This window comes from Podarcis filfolensis (assembly GCF_964270895.1).
Source record: "Podarcis filfolensis genome assembly, chromosome: 8".
NCBI classification, from domain to species: domain Eukaryota; kingdom Metazoa; phylum Chordata; class Lepidosauria; order Squamata; family Lacertidae; genus Podarcis; species Podarcis filfolensis.
Window position 1 is genome coordinate 85,057,976 of NC_139611.1, and position 16,216 is coordinate 85,074,191.

Sequence of the window (16,216 nt, forward strand, 5' to 3'; positions counted from 1 at the left end):
ATTACTACCAAGAAAAGCTCGGACCTGATACTGGAAAAATCCCCACCCTCAGAACTGATGTAAAAATATTTATTCTGTGTTTGAGACCTTAGAATTCTTACAGCAGTATGCGGAAAGGATATTAAAATACTGATTTCTCAGGGGAAAGATAACGGATGCATTTAATTTACAGTAACTATTTCGAAGTTTGCACCGACACATATAAATTAAAATATGCATTTTTTCCCGTTTTTATGCCTTTCCTCTTCCCCCCCCACCCACCCTCCCTCTTATTTAGTCATGAAATAAGAGAATTTTGTTCCCTGCTGCTGTGACCCATGGAGCCCTCTAAAGAGCCCTGAGGAGAGAGAAAACCTTCCATCTTACATGTAGATGGAAATACTTTAAATGCTTAGATACTGAATTCATGAGCTCAGAAATGAGCTCAGAATGTGGGGTTGCATTTGGAGCCTAACCATGTACCCTTTAATTCACAGGACAGTGTTCAGCTGCTGCCACTCTTGCCCTAGAACAGCCATAACTGCATGAAAACAGAAAGCAGAGGTCAGGGAAACCTTGTCAGCGGAAGCCAGTGTCTAGGCAAGATATCATTTGTGACCAGGGAATCTGGAGAAAAAACTGAAAAGATGAACAGCTGCTCTGCATGCCCACACAATAGTATGTTGCAGACATGGGAGTGGATGCAAAATGATATAATTGGCAGAGCATAAAACGCACAATTGCTGCATATTCTCCATTTCGTCTCGCCTTCTCCCAACAGTCAGCATTCCATCACTAACAGGGCATTGCTATTAATTTTTATATATTGGTAAAGGTAAAGGTACCCCTGACCATTAGGTCCAGTCGTGACCGACTCTGGGGTTGCGGCGCTCATCTCGCTCTATAGGCCGAGGGAGCCGGCGTTTGTCCGCAGACAGCTTCCGGGTCATGTGGCCAGCATGACTAAGCCGCTTCTGGCGAACCAGAGCAGCACACGAAACACCGTTTACCTTCCCGCTGGAGCGGTACCTATTTATCTACTTGCACTTTGACGTGCTTTCAAACTGCTAGGTTGGCAGGAGCAGGGACCGAGCAACGGGAGCTCACCCCGTCGTGGGGATTCGAACCGCCGACCTTCTGATCAGCAAGTCCTAGGCTTTGTGGTTTAACCCACAGCGCCACCTGCGTCCCTAATTACCTATTGGTAATTTGTACTAATGTAACGTTTTTATATGAAGCTCTGTGTTTCTGTGACCTTTTGATTGCTTGTTCTTGCTTCAGTTTGTTGCACACTGCTTAAATATACTTTTAATACTCTAAGAGGTATAGAAGTTAAATAATCAATTCTCAGTGCGCTGGTTTTACCTTCACCTTTGTGAATTTATTTCTTTATTTTATACCCTTCCTTTCTCCCAGTGCAGAATCCAAGGCAGCTCGCAACTTGGAATGAAAAACGTGTGTTACAAAGAACCACTGATATTTACAAACTTTTACAGTAGTACCTCTGGTTACGGACTTAATTCGTTCCGGAGGTCCGTTCTTAACCTGAAGCACCACTTTAGCTAATGGGGCCTTCCGCCGCCGCCGCATGATTTCTGTTCTCATCCTGAAGCAAAGTTCTTAACCCGGGGTACTATTTATGGGTTAGTGGAGTCTGTAACCTGAAGCGTATGTAACCTGAGGTACCACTGTATATGCATATGCATCTCTGTAATTTGTTTATATATTCACATACTGAACATGTTCCACGTATAGTTCCCTTATTGTCTGTATTGTTATGCGTTTGTACATATGTTTATGATAATCAACATAATTAAAATAATAACAATACTGTGGGGGGTATTAATGTTTTTTGTTTGTTACTATGGTATGTATTTTTGTGTTTACAGTGTAAAACCACCCCGTGATCCTTGGATGAAGGGATGGTATAGAAATTTAATAAATAATAATAAATCAACAAACATTGGCTTTTTTTTAAAGAGAGAAAGAAACCCAATAATAATTAAGCATCTAATTAAGCACCTAATACAGCCCCAGTCAGGGAGGTTAGGCAAGGCAGGTGAGATGGCTTATCCTTGATGCTTCCAGTATTCCAGCCCCATCCATTGGCCGGAAAAGGAGCAGCTATATATAGCAACCTGCCCCCACAAAATAGCATCGTTTCTAGTTTCCCCTAGGTTCTCATCCCATCAGCCAGAAGACTGTAAGGGCTGCAGGTTTGTGTGCACTGTGTACTTAGCAAAAGGCGCAGGTGAGTTGATACTGATGGCAAAAATGGCAATTTCATAAAACTGCATCATTTCGATGATTCCATTTTCCTCTGAGTCTACGGCCTAGGTGAAAAGCCTGTGCTGGCCTACCTTTTATAGTACAAAATGAGTTTTAGGTATTGTATATAGCAAGAGAATGAACTGTCAAGAGTCCACAGTGACTACTGTATACATGAAAAGAGAATTGGCTAGGCGTGGCAGTTTTGCTTAATCTTGAATTGTTTTGTAGACGGGTGAAAGAGGATGTTGAGAGACATTAAATGAATAGGTAAATTAGTCAAAGCCTTAAGAAAGGAAGATACTGAAAAATAAGTACCGTATATATATTCACATATTATGAGGGCTGAGCTAAATGATTTTGATTGGTTTAGTTTGGGTTGCAACAACTAAGATTGCTGCGATGCTTTGCGTGATCAATAGAAATCACATGTGTAATCTTGGAATGGATACAAAGCATTGCATTGGATATGGTTCACCACAGTCGTCTAACTTTTGAGGCTGCCCCTATGTGTATTTGCATTTTGATAAAGGCCTATTTTTTCACTTGGAGCCTGCATCCTTTTCTTTTGGGTTTCTGTGAGAGATACCTTCCGTCTAGGACCTCCTTTTAACTTCCCCCAACAATAGTGCTGAGTTTTCAACTTAAAGAATCAACACCTGAAGTCTTCCTTGCTTTCCTCTTCCCTCCCCATCCCCGATTCCTTTAGTGAGGTTGCGGACAGTGGCTGCATTGTCCTTTAGCCTCTCTGCAGTGCAGAGCAAATGTTAGGTACTCTATTAATAATAACAAAACAGGTGCAATCAGGTGCTTCTGTCCAGCTCCCTAAACAAATTTGCCGTGTGGCTTTTTTTCAGCTGGTTGCAGACCTCCTAAAAAAAAAATGCAACATTTTGAAAGAAGGCATTGGTGGCGATGCCCCCTTTTGCCTTTTGGGAATAAGGTTGCCCCGACTAGGGACGCTTTTCGCCCTGCTGTGAACTTTTCAGAGGAGCCCTAAAGGAATCGCTTCCAGATGAAAGGTTAGGCTGTAATCCCATTTTGCTGCACCAGGAGCGGTGAGGCTGCAAAGAGCCGAAGAAGCTGCGCTATGCTCATGCTAACAAAGGGGTAAGTACAGTGCGCATCTCCAGACATTTGTACACCCACGCGCGCATGCAGGCGGAGGGGAGTGGAAATTCATTGTGTGCCTCCTCGCTCTTTTCCTCCCTTCCTTTCTGCCTTCGGCTTCTAGGAAACTTTCCTTCCACCTGTGCGCTCTAAGCAGACGCGCCTGGCTCTTTAATGTGGGGTTTTAAAGGGAAGAGAGGAAGCGGTTCTGTAGGGGAGAAATCCACCTGCAAAAAGAGGAACGCGCCCTTCCCGGCCCCATCGGTTCTCCTTCGCAATGGGTGTCTGTCTGGGTGGGTGGCTGGCTGGGTTGCAACACGGACGGAGCTGAAAAAGCATTTTATTTCCAGGAGTAGCATGGCACTGCGCATCTTCGCTTCCCACCTACGTTAAGCGTGTTAACAGTATTTTACGCGCGCGTGGTCATCTAGATGTCTGCTTGGAAAATTTTGCAGATTGAAATATTTGATGCAGTTGTGTAGAAACCAAGGAACGGAATGAATGAACGAATCGGGGGCTCACGCGCTTTAAGCCACAACATTTGTGTGTATTTACGTATTATAGGATTTTCTTCTCCTATGGCTGCCTTGGGGGCTCCGATGTGTCTATGGATGGATTTAAATTGGGGCGGGGGAGCTCCTGTCCTTGGTGCGTCTAAGGTAGACGATGGGACTTGCCTGTTATGCTACATGCAGAACTATTAAATATTAAATCTAAGGATGCAAGCTTTAAGCTGTGTGGTTTAATGGGTCAAATCTTCCAATTCATTTAAAGGGGGAAAGCGGCTATGTCAGCTTAATTATAAATGTCACTAACGGTGTGAAACAGCCTTTCAGTATGTGTTGTTTAATGAGAACAGGGAATGTGGAGCACTGAGACAAATAAAAATCAATATTTCGAGCCACACCGCCTCCTTGTTGCAAAAGGGTGTTTGGAGCTGCTGATTTTGCAAAAGAAGGGATGGAGCTGCTGATTTTGCAAAAGGAGGAATGCATATCCCCCCCAGCTTCACCTGGATTTAAAAGCTGGTGTGTTTAATCAGGAATACTGCCTGGCTTTCAAAACAAGTACTGTAATCCAAAATACTGCTAGTCCCTGTTCTCTCAGCTGGTTAAAGTTGCAAAGATAAAGCATTGGCAAAAGGCTCGATTTCATGAAAAGTGGTATAGGCAGAATTATCTTCTTCTGCACTGAGGGGGTGGCAAGAGTCTCCTTCGTTCCAGGATTCTAAACACACACCTTGCAATATGAACATGTATTAATTAGTTAATCCAATAACTAAAGGCCATTCAGGTTATCTGCAAAAACATCTGCGCTTCATTGGCAGACCTTGTTGAGTACAGTGGTACCTCGGGTTACATACGCTTCAGGTTACATACGCTTCAGGTTACACACTCCGCTAACCCAGAAATATTACCTCTGGTTAAGAACTTTGCTTCAGGATGAGAACAGAAATCGTGCTCCAGCGGCACGGCTGCAGCAGGAGGCCCCATTAGCTAAAGTGGTGCTTCAGGTTAAGAACAGCTTCAGGTTAAGAACGGACCTCTGGAACGAATTAAGTACCGTATTTTTCGCTCTATAACACGCACCCGACCATAACACGCACGTAGTTTTTAGAGGAGGAAAATCCGTAGGCATGCCACCCATAGGCATTCCCTCCATAACACGCACAGACATTTCCCCTTACTTTCTAGGAGGAAAAAAGTGAGTGTTATGGTGCAAAAAACACGGTACTTAACCTGAGGTACCACTGTAATAGGAAGATCTTGTTACTCAGAAGCAACCAGATGGGTAGGCCTAGTAAAATGGGTACCAGCTTCATCCTGCAGGATGATAGTTCAGTTGACATAGTACTAATAACGCCAAGGTTGCAGGTTCGATTCCTGTATGGAACAGCTGCATATTCCTGCTTGCAGCGGGTTGGACTGGATGACCCTCGGGGTCCCTTCCATGTCCACAGTCCTAAAACCCTGCAGGTGCAACAATACACAGGCACAGCCTCCGGCCAGCGCAGACTCGTTGCAATGTTGGGGGCAGCTGTAGCTGTCCATCGAGTTGAGCCAGAATGCTTTCTGGTAAACAGGGAGCATTGGACATGTGCCGAATCTCTGTGTTTGCATCTGGTCTCCCATAGGGCCTCCGGATCTGCTGTTCTGTGCGCATACTGTGGAAATGACCTTCCTTTTCAGTTAGGGAAGTGCAGCAGCTCAGCCGGGGTCAAAATAGGAGCTTACATTGCATGAGACAGACACTGCATGAAATCTCATGGGCAGGGAAGAGGTCTACAGTTAAGGTTTTAACTGCACACAAAGCAACCCTCCAATAATAATAATAATAATAATAATAATAATAATTTTTATTTATACCCCGCCCTCCCCAGCCAAGACCGGGCTCAGGGCGGCTAACACCGAGTATAAAACAATTGATTAAAATACAACTTAAAAACAAGATTAAGATACAACATTATAATGCAGCCTCATTTCAGTAGAAACTAAAATAAAAAACTTTTTTGGGGGATGAAAACGTCACATCTTCACCAAGGCCAACTATCCAGACTGGTCCTACGTGGGCCAGAAAAAAGCCAGGGAAGTCCCCAAATAGGAGTCCCATCACAGAAGGAGAAAGGAAAAAGGGGGAGGGGATCAAGTTGATTCTAAGCCAAAGGCTAGACGGGACAACTCTGTCTTATAGGCCCTGCAGAAAGAAATCAGATCCCGCAGGGCCCTGGTCTCATGAGACAGAGCGTCCCACCAGGCCGGGGCCAGTGTTGAAAAGGCCCTGGCTCTGGTTGAGGCTAATCTGACTTCCTTAGGGCCCGGGACATCTAGGGTGTTGCTGTTTATGGACCTTAAGGCCCTCCGTGGGGCCTATGCGTTTTTCTTCAAAAGCCCAGGGTGTTCAATCAGGCTTACAGCCTAGCTATGTGTGTCTGAGATCACGTCCTTAATTCATTTGCCATTCTGCCCTCATCCCCCAAAATGAGTTGGTTTCTAATCCATTTGAAAAGGCAGAGGTATGCACTCTGACCTCCCTCCGCAATAGCAAGGGTGCTAGAGAATGGGTCTCCTGCTGGGCACCATGCAAAAACAAAACAATGCAAACGTAATTATCTTTGGTCACATCCCCACCATATACCGTATTTTTCGCCCCATAGGACGCACCTAGGTTTTTTGGGGGGGAAATAAAGAAAAAAAATTATTTCCCCCCCCCCCCCAGGCACGGGGCTGGCGCGGGGGAAGCCCGAGCTTCCCTGACCCCAACCCCCAGAACAGCCTGCTATCCGCAAGCCTAGGGAGCCGCGCCGGTCTCCCCAGGCTTGCGGAGAGCTGCGCGAAGCCCAGGAGTGCTCTTCAGCGCGCCCCAGGCTTCAGAGTGCAGGCAGGTCTGCGCGCCCCTCGGGAGCCAGGCGCGGCTTTGCACCGGGCTCCAGAGGGTTGCGCAGGGCTTCCTGAAGCCTGGAGAGCGAGAGGGGTCGGTGCGCACTTTCCAGGCTTCAGCGAAAGCCTGTATTCGCCCCATAGGACGCACACACATTTCCCCTTCATTTTTGGAGCGGAAAAAGTGCGTCCTATAGGGCGAAAAATACGGTATTTTCATTGTCTCTTGTACCAATTGAACAATCTGGATAGTCTCTTCCTCCCAGAGAATCCTGGGAACCTTGGTTTGTTAAGGGTGCTAAGAGTTGTTTGACCGCTCAACTACAATTCCCAGAACCCTTAACAAAGGATACTTGGTGGGGAGAGGGGGAGCCACGACTGTTAAAGTGGCATAAGAGTTGTTTTAAATGCATGATGTGGGTGTTTGATGATGGTGCTTCCCTACACAGAGACTGGCTCAGGGCAGTGGTGTAGCGTGGTTTGCCGGTGCCCGGGGCGCACATTCTGGGCAGGGTACAGAGGGTGAACGGAACCTGCAGTGCCACCACAGTCCTCACCTCTGATGCTGCTGGAGTAACCACCCACCAGAGCTCTGCAAATCCCACTACCAGCCAGGTGGCCATTCAGCAAGGAGGCTGGGGACACAGCAGCAAGGCCAGGCTGGGCTTTACGGCCCGGGACCCCCAGAGGCAGACAGGGAAGGACAGGGAACCAGAGATGGAACCTGGCAGGACAAGGATTCCTGCAGAAACCAGCACTTGCCTGGGGGGGGCATGGTTTCTGCCCCCTCAAAATTGTGTGCCCAGGGCCGCGACCTCCGCTAGCTCCCCCATGCTACACTTCCCTGGGTGGGCGGCATCCAAGGTACTAACCCCCTAAATGAATGCATCCCTTCACTAAATGGTACAGTGGTACCTCACGTTAAGTACTTAATTCGTTCCAGAGGTCCGTACTTAACCTGAAACTGTTCTTAACCTGAAGCACCACTTTAGCTAATGGGGCCTCCTGCTGCTGCTGCGCCGCCGGAGCCCAATTTCTGTTCTTATCCTGAAGCAAAGTTCTTAACCTGAAGCACTATTTCTGGGTTAGCGGAGTCTGTAACCTGAAGCGTATGTAACCTGAAGCATATGTAACCCGAGGTACCACTGTACTTTGAGATTCAAGCACTGTTGTTGATATCCGTCTGCCTCAAGAGACAGTGGACCCACGTACCTACGGGACCGCCTCTCCTGGTATGCCCCGCGGAGGACCTTAAGGTCCACAAATGACAACACTTTGGAGGTCCCAAGTCACAAGGTGGTTAGATTGGTCTCAGCTAGGGCCAGGGCCTTTTCAGTAATGGCCCCGACTTGGTGGAATGCTCTGTCACAAGAGACTAGGGCCCTGCGGGACTTGACATCTTTTCGCAGGGCCTGCAAGACAGAGCTGTTCCACCTGGCCTTTGGTTTGGACTTAGACTGACCCTTATGTTTTCCCTCCCCTTATGGTTTTGATCTATGGGTTGCTATTAAAATGAGGCTGCATTTTAAATTATATTTTAACCTGTATTTTAAATTGGTTTATTTTTTATTTTTTGTAATTTTACTGGTGTTAGCTGCCCTGAGCCCGGCTCTGGACAGGGAGGGCGGGGTATAAATAACATTTATTATTATTATTATTAATGGAGTGCACCTCTGGGGGTGAAGTCAAACCACTGTGTTGGCAGCACCGCAGTGACCTCCCCAGGGCGCAAGCCTGTGCAGCGTGTGTGTAGGTCCTGGGCTGCCCAGATAACAGAATCCCCTTGGCCTCGCTGATGTGGTCCGAAGGAAAGCGGAGCAATAAAATCTGGGACATTTGAAAGACATAGGAACTATGCTTCCTTTAAAACCAGCTGAGCACCTCAGGACAACATGCTGTTCAGCTGAGTCATAAGCTGCTGAAAGATGCTTGCAAGGAAAGTAAAAAAAAAATAGAGGGCATATGGCATTTACCGTATTTTTCGCCCCATAGGACGCACCGGCCCATAGGACGCATCAAGTTTTTTGGGGGGGAAATAAAGGGAAAAATATTTCCCCCCCAGGCGCTTGTGGTGCCGGCAGCGGGGAGAAGCGCTCTTCTCCCCGCAGCCCGCCTTCAGACCAGGTCCGGGGACAGCGGGGAGACGCGCTGCGCCTCCCCGCTGTCCCCGGAGCTTGCGGGGCAGGCAGCGGGGAGAAGCGCTCTTCTCCCTACCGCCCACCTTCAGACCAGGTCCCGGGACAGCGGGGAGACACGCTGCGCCTCCCAGCTGTCCCTGGAGCTTGCGGGGCAGGCAGCGGGGAGAAGTGCTCTTCTCCCCGCCGTCAGCCTCCAAACCACTTCGGGAGACAGCGGGATGGCGGCGTTCCGCCTCCCTCTGTCCCCCGACCTTGTGGGGCTGGTGCTGGGGCTCTCCCCTCTCACTCTGCAGGCTTCAGCGAAAGCCTGCATTCGCCCTATAGGACGCACACACATTTCCCCTTCATTTTTGGAGGGGAAAAAGTGCGTCCTATAGAGCGAAAAATACGGTATATGATTTCCTGCACCACTAACATCTAGTGAATGTTACTATAAAACACCTTCAGTTTATATAGGAGTGGGTCATGGGGCAGGTGACCTTAAGGGACTCTCACCCCCTCCAATAAATTATAGTCACTCTGCTGCTTGTGAGAACAGTACATGCAGCTGCTTCAAGTTCTCTTTCCCCAAAACTGGCACGGTTGGAAAACCAGTTGCTAAGATTTACAACTTGAATTATTTAAATTTGGGGCAGCTTTTCTTATTATTATTATTGGTTGCAGGACACTGGGAGTTCCATCCTTTGGATCCTTGCAAATGGAGTTTGCTGTAATAATTTTTTGTTTTTTTTTGTTTTTATTAAATATTTTCTTGATTTACAAAAGTGTGTGTGCAATGTCTCTCTCTCTCGCAATTTTTTCCCCATGTAACATTTTTACAAATCAGTTTCATTTGTTGAGAATTCGAAGCCAGTAAGCTTCTCCTCTAAGCTAGCTTTTGGCGAGTCTCGGAGCTTCCGCTTTTGTGTTAGTTAATACCGGTCTGTTGTGGTTCCAGTGCGAACAAGGATGTGGTCTCTGGTCCAGTTGAATTAGAGAATCGTAGAGTTGGAAGGGACCCCATGGATCATCTAGTCCAGGGGTCAGCGAACTTTTTCAGCAGGGGGCCGGTCCACTGTCCCTCAGACCTTGTGGGGGCCTGACTATATTTTTGGGGGGGGGAGGTGCAAGAGCACCATGAGCCCCGGTGGCTGCTTACCTGTGTCTTGCGAGCGGCGGGGGCTGGCGGCGGGGGGGGAACGATGAGCGGCACGCGAAAGGGCTCTGGAGAGGGGCTGCTTAAAATGGCGGCCGCTCGAGCGCTGCTGCTGCTGCTGACACCAACAAAGCCCAGCCCTCTTCCTCCTCTAGGCAGGGCGGGGAAAAGCCAGGAGGAGGGAGGGAGGAGGCGCCACCACCGTGTGAGGGAGAGGGAAAGAACGCACACACTGGCAATCCACATGGTGATTCTCGGACCATCCACGGGCCGGATCCAGTAGGCAGTTGGGCCTGATCCAGCCCGCGGACCTTAGTTTGCCGACCCATGATTAGTCTAACCCCCAGGAATGCAGGAATCATATGGACAAGCTTCCTGGTGCTGGACTCCTTTGCTGTCCTTTAGCCCAGTGTTCCCCAACCTTGGGCCTCCAGCTGTTTTTGGACTACAATTCCCATCATCCTTGACCACTGGTCTTGCTAGCGAGGGATGATGGGAGTTGTAGTCCAAAAACAGCTGGAGGCCCAAGGTTGGGGAACACTGCTTTAGCCCCTCTCCCTAAGCTGACTCTAGCAAGACCCTGGATGATGGAGGAGTTGCGTAGATCTCAGTTATGACATTGATGCCCAGGAACATAGGAAGTGTTATCAGAAGCAGACTTATATCGAGTCCATTTAACCTAGTGCAGTTGACACTGACGGGCAGCCGCTTTCTTGTGCTTCATACAGTGATCTTACCAGGGGCTGGGTGTATGGGGTGTTAGGGGTGGGATAGTACCTCTACTGGGGGACACGTCAAGCTCCTTCTGGGGCAGTTCATCCACCTTTGGTCCCCACAGTATTTTATTCAACACCCCTGTGCTTATATATAGGTCATGCAATTCATAGATTTTTTAAAAATCTAGATTGGATTTCACGCAGAACCTTTCTAGAACTGATGCCTTGCTCTTGACTCCTTATTTATTTCACCTGAAAAAGCCCCGATCTTGCAAAGACTTCACTTTCCACTTTCCTGCAAGGAAGTGGTTTCAATGGAAGTAGGTGTCAAAGTGAAGGTAATTTACCCATGCAGCTCATTTTGTGGGGCAGAAGCTGATATTGTGTGTGTGTGTGTGTGTGTGTGTGTGTGTGTGTGTGGATCTACACTCTTGCACTGCTTTTTCTCACTGTTTCTCTCCCCTCCTCTTCGATTCCCCACAAGACCGAAATGGAAGATGTGAGCTCCAAAAGGGTCAGCGAATTCTTGCAGAAATGCGTCAAGCTAGAGGATAGCGAAGGGGACGCCCAGCCCAAGGAGGAGATCATAGAAGTGCAAACCCTCCCTATCCTTGCGCCATCCTACCCTCAGACAGTTCAAGGTATGGACGTTCCCTTCCTCGCATCCTCCGTTGTGATCAGCCTTATCTGTTTATTTATATGCCACTTTGCCACAAAATTGTGTATGAAGAACCCCCTCTCTCTCCTTTTAAATAAAATTATAGCAACAAATACAAAAAAAAAACTATCCATATTTGTATAACCAGGCTAAAAATCTACTAACCTCATTTACCAGCTTAAACTGAACATTGCATTGCTACAATTTACGATGTTAAAGCTGGGATAGCTCAGTCAGTAGGGACGCGGGTGGCGCTGTGGGTTAAACCACAGAGCCTAGGGCACCGATCAGAAGGTCGGTGGTTCGAATCCCTGCAACGGGGTGAGCTCCTGTTGCTCGGTCCCTGCTCCTGCCAACCTAGCAGTTCAAAAGCACGTCAAAGTGCAAGTAGATAAATAGGTACTGCTCCAGTGGGAAGGTAAACGGTGTTTCCGTGCACTGCTCTGGTTCGCCAGAAGCGGCTTAGTCATGCTGGCCACATGACCCGGAAGCTGTACACTGGCTCCCTCAGCCAATAAAGCGAGATGAGCGCCACAACCCCAGAGTCGGCCACGACTGGCCCTAATGGTCAGGGGTCCCTTTACCTTAGCTCAGTCAGTAGAGCATGAGACTCTTAATTTCAGGGTTGTGGGTTTGAGCCCTGTGTTGGACAAAAGGTTCCTGACCACTCCTCTTATTCCCACAGAGGAAATATCCATGGTCTTCAATACCTGCGCGATGCCAGCCAACCTGGGTCCGTGCACCAGGCGGAGGCGCGAGAAAGGCAGTGGCCACGACGGGACGAGCGCCTCCCTCTACGTCGACCGCCGCAAATCCAAGGTGTGGAACTACTACACGAAGCTGGGAGATGCCTACGTCGAGTGCAATGTCTGCAAGAAGCAGCTCTCCTTCCACAACAGCACCACGACCATGAGGGAGCACCTCGTGAGGAAGCACAGCATCCGTGACACCCTGCTCTCTCAGCTGAAGGACGACCAGGTTCCCGACCCCGACTACGTGGCCCAGGAGACGGCGATCAAAAGGGCCCGCCAGCTCACGCCCGAAAACAGCAGCCAGTACCACGCCGTCTCCTGCGCGGAACCCAGGACGGACATGATTCTGGAGCTGGTGCTGGAAATGATCTTCCGGGACCTGCACCCTCTCTCGGTGGTGAAGGACAAAGGCTTTGGCCTTCTGATTGGCTATCTAGAACCTAGCTTTATTCTCCCGTCCCCCATGCAGCTCTCTAGCATGTTGTGGCACCGGTACAACGTGGTCAAGCAACACCTAGAACATTACCTGCAAACGGCCCAGTCGATTGTGATCTGTGCCGAGTTCTGGCTGTCCCAGCCCAACCAGACCTACTTGACCATCATGACTAACTTCATCGACGGGGAGTGGAGGCGGGCGCGGTGTATCTTGGAGACCCAGCAGGTGCACGAGGATAAAGGGGAGAGTAACTTGGGAGACCGGCTGTACTCGGTCCTGACGGACTTTGGGCTGTCCAACAAGTCTGTCTTCTGCGTGATGCACGACAGCCTGCAGGATTTGGGGGCCAACTCCTCGCAACTCAAGTGCGTCTACGGCTGGACCAGCCTTTGCTGTGCCGCCCACCTGCTGCACCTGTGCGTCAAGGCGGGTCTCGAAGTGGAGCAGGTGCAAGAGGCCCTGAGCGCGGCGCGCAGCATCGTCTGCTACTTCCAGCAGGATGCGAAGGCCACCTGCTCGCTCAACAGCAAGCTGGAAGCCATCAACAAGACGAAGCTGAAGTTGGTGATGGACACGGGGGCTCGGTGGATAACCACCATTGAGATGTGCGAGTGCCTGCTGGACCTCAAGTGGGCTATCATGTCCGTGTTGGAGGAGCACCCCAAGGGAACGGCGGTGGTCCAGAACTTGGCCGACCACCAGTGGAAGCTCTTGCAGGACCTGGTGCCCGTCATGAGAACACTCAAGATCGCCACATCCTTCTTGCGGGAGGAGCAGAACTTCTCCATCTCCTCCTTGATGCCATGCATCCACGGCATTGTCACAGCCATAGGGCAGCAATCGGAAGAAGCGAGCGGCGTCATCAAGACGGTGGTGAGCAACATCAGGTCGGAGCTCACCCAGTGCTGGGGCATCTTGGATGAGGAGAAGTTGCTGGAGAGCCCAGCGGTGGTGGCCTCATTCCTGGACCCACGTTTCAAGGAAATGAGGTTCTTGAGCCCCAGCCTGAGGAGCGAGCTGCACAAAAAGATCAAGAGCATGCTCTCCCAGTTCTTCAACCACCAGTCCCCACTGTCCAACCAGTTCTGGGTGCCGAACGCCGACTACAAAGCAGAGGTTGGCGAAACGGCCTGCCAGATCTCTGCCCATAAAGAGAGAGGCCCGAGCGGGCAGTCTCAGAGTATGTACGACATCCTTTTGGGGAAGGACCCCACGGAGAGTATGCCTGAGATCCATCAGCAGCTGGAAAACTACATCGTGGAGCCTCTCTGCAAGCGCAGCACCAACCCCTTGGACTGGTGGAAGAACAATGAGCACCGCTTCCCCTCCGTAGCCAGGTTAGCCCGGCAATACCTGGCCATCCCAGCGACGGTCGTGCCACCAGAACAGGCCTTTGCTGCCAGCGAAAGCGCCCTGGAGCACCGGAGAAGTGTGCTTGCTCCCGAGAACCTGGACCAAATCCTCTTCTTGCACCAGAATTTCGATTTTTTAGAATCGATGAGAAATGGCAACGAGAATCTGAGTAAGGCAGTTCACAACCAGTACTGAAAGTCAGGTGTGCCGAGACCAGTGTATTACGGTGTGGCCACTTCACTGGGAGATGAGGAGGGATGCAAAGTCTTGGAGGGGGACACCTTGGCCCTCAGGTTACTTTAGGGGGAGGCACAGGTCAGGGCCTGATCTTGCCTGCTTAATTTAAAGATGAAAGTTTGCCTGCTGTCTAAACTCACCCTTGTTCTTCGCTGTAGTGGTATCTCAACCTACAACTCAGTAGTGTTTTTTCTTGAAAGGGCGTGCTGGACTCGGAGCAGAAAACAGACCTTAGAAGGGCCATATCCAACAATAATCTCAAAAGATACAGGTGTGTTTCTGGAAGGCCAATCCTAGTCTGGAGGTCTATAATAAACCTAACCATTTACCTATCTTATCCTGGAAAAGAAGGTAAATAGGGACAGAATGTAGAAATCGCTCCAGAGCTCATGGGGCTCACTTAGTTTAGTGCATTATAATGCTGTAGTGTGTGTCTTCGTTTTCATTTGCCTTTAAGGTTCCTATGAGGCCCTTCCATTGAGGGAGACATAGGTGTTTTGAGCCTCCATCACCTCTTTCCCTGTGTTGGAATCCTGTAAAACAGAGGCTGCTACCCTACCACCCACCAGATGTTGTTGGGATGCAACTTCCATTGGCCTTGCCGGCTAGGACTTGATGGGAGCTGGAGTTCAACAGTTTGAGGTCTGCAGGTGAGCCACACCCTGCCTTAGGAGAAAGTTGTAGCTCTTTCTACACATTGGTTTACCATGTGCTAGTCCCACATAATGCAGAAAGCCACCACCCTCACCTCTTCACCCTCAGAGTAAGCTAGGTGCTTCTGTTTTTAAAAACAAAAGAACGCTGAACTGTGGCAACCCTTCTGCATCAAGGCACAAGGACCAAGTGGGCTGCAAGAAGCATACACTTCCACCCAGAACGAAAACATCTGTGCAGTATAGCTGTACCTTGAGGGTGACCGCTAATCCTGTCCTAGACTTTCCCAGTTGCCTTGCATTGTACTAACCGGCGGTGATGGGATTCCAGAGGCTCAAAATACGCATGTTTCCACCTGCAGAGGGGAACATGCAACTTAGTCTGTGAGTGAGTGGTGCGTTTGTTATGTAGGCCCTTCCAGGAAATCCATTCAGATACTGCCTCTCTGGGCAGGTCAAAACCTTGTGATGTTCACACAAAGTGACACCTTGATCTGAAGGTGAGATGAACCTCTTAAGGCTCGTCCACACTTCCGCTTGTCTCATGCTTACTAGGCATGGGTTCAAGTGGTTTTGCCTTTGCGCCATTGCTTTCTCCTGGAAAATCCACTCTGCAGCACTGATTTGGAACAAACGACACAGAATTGTAGAGTTGGAAGGGGCCAACCCTCTGCATTCCGGGAATATTTTGCCCAATGGAAAGCCCGATTGTTTGCTCCAATTCAGCAGCAAACTATAGGTTTTCCTGGGGGGAAGTGGCAGGGCAAACGAAAGTGTCAATGAACCCTCTAGGCTAAACTGCTAGCAATGTTTTGTTTTTCAGATGATGCTTCAGAGTTGCATCTGAATTTGGACCGTTGCAAGGGTAGGGAATGGAAAGGACTAGGGCGAGGGTTAAGAACGACAAAATATGCCTTGAAAAGAATTTGCACTGTGGTGCCCTTTTATGACAAAGCAGACAGCACTGTAGGTATATCTCTTTAAGGCTATTTTCGAAGTCTTGCTGCAGTGACCCCTGCTGCACGTAACTGAAGACTGAGCCTTCCTTTCTCCTTTGGAAGAAAACCTTTGATGTCGTTGATTAGTTGCACTAAATGTTTAACTGCTTGTCCTTGAAGCCGCTTTGGGTCAATTAGCAGCAGCACGAGAGAGTGGATATCGCGGAGTCGGATTCCTTTTTAAAAACGCGTTTGCCGATTTTAAGTCAGATGCGGGACTCGGAGCTATGCTCGCAGGTCGCGTTTTGCAAGTAGCCACATAGGCTAGCACACCCCTTGGCTGGGGTCTGTGTTCATAACCCAATCTCTGCAGCATCCTGGAAGTGTCAAGGAAGAACAGCAACGGTTTAAAAAGAAAGTGTGCCACTCGACTCCAGATACATGAGCGTGACCCTGTGAGAAGTAC

At 49.1% G+C, this 16,216-nt stretch overlaps 1 protein-coding gene and 1 long non-coding RNA gene across 4 annotated transcripts in view; both read left to right on the forward strand.

Annotated features, from left to right (window-relative positions):
* Window positions 1-16,216, forward strand: part of LOC310769258 — a 53,040-nt gene that overhangs the window by 10,453 nt on the left and 26,371 nt on the right. The window lies entirely within an intron of this gene.
* On the forward strand, window positions 3,251-15,474 carry LOC310768626 (E3 SUMO-protein ligase ZBED1-like). 3 transcript variants are annotated; one of them, XM_083627114.1, is made up of 3 exons: window positions 3,251-3,357; window positions 11,208-11,364; window positions 12,067-15,474. In XM_083627114.1, exons 2-3 carry the CDS (start codon window positions 11,214-11,216, stop codon window positions 14,115-14,117), a joined length of 2,202 nt encoding a protein of 733 aa, XP_083483240.1. In that variant the 5' UTR covers window positions 3,251-3,357; window positions 11,208-11,213; the 3' UTR covers window positions 14,118-15,474. The 3 variants fall into 3 exon arrangements, with proteins under 3 accessions (XP_083483240.1, XP_083483239.1, XP_083483238.1); XM_083627113.1 differs by lacking the exon at window positions 3,251-3,357 and adding an exon at window positions 9,278-9,581; XM_083627112.1 differs by lacking the exon at window positions 3,251-3,357 and adding an exon at window positions 10,592-11,061.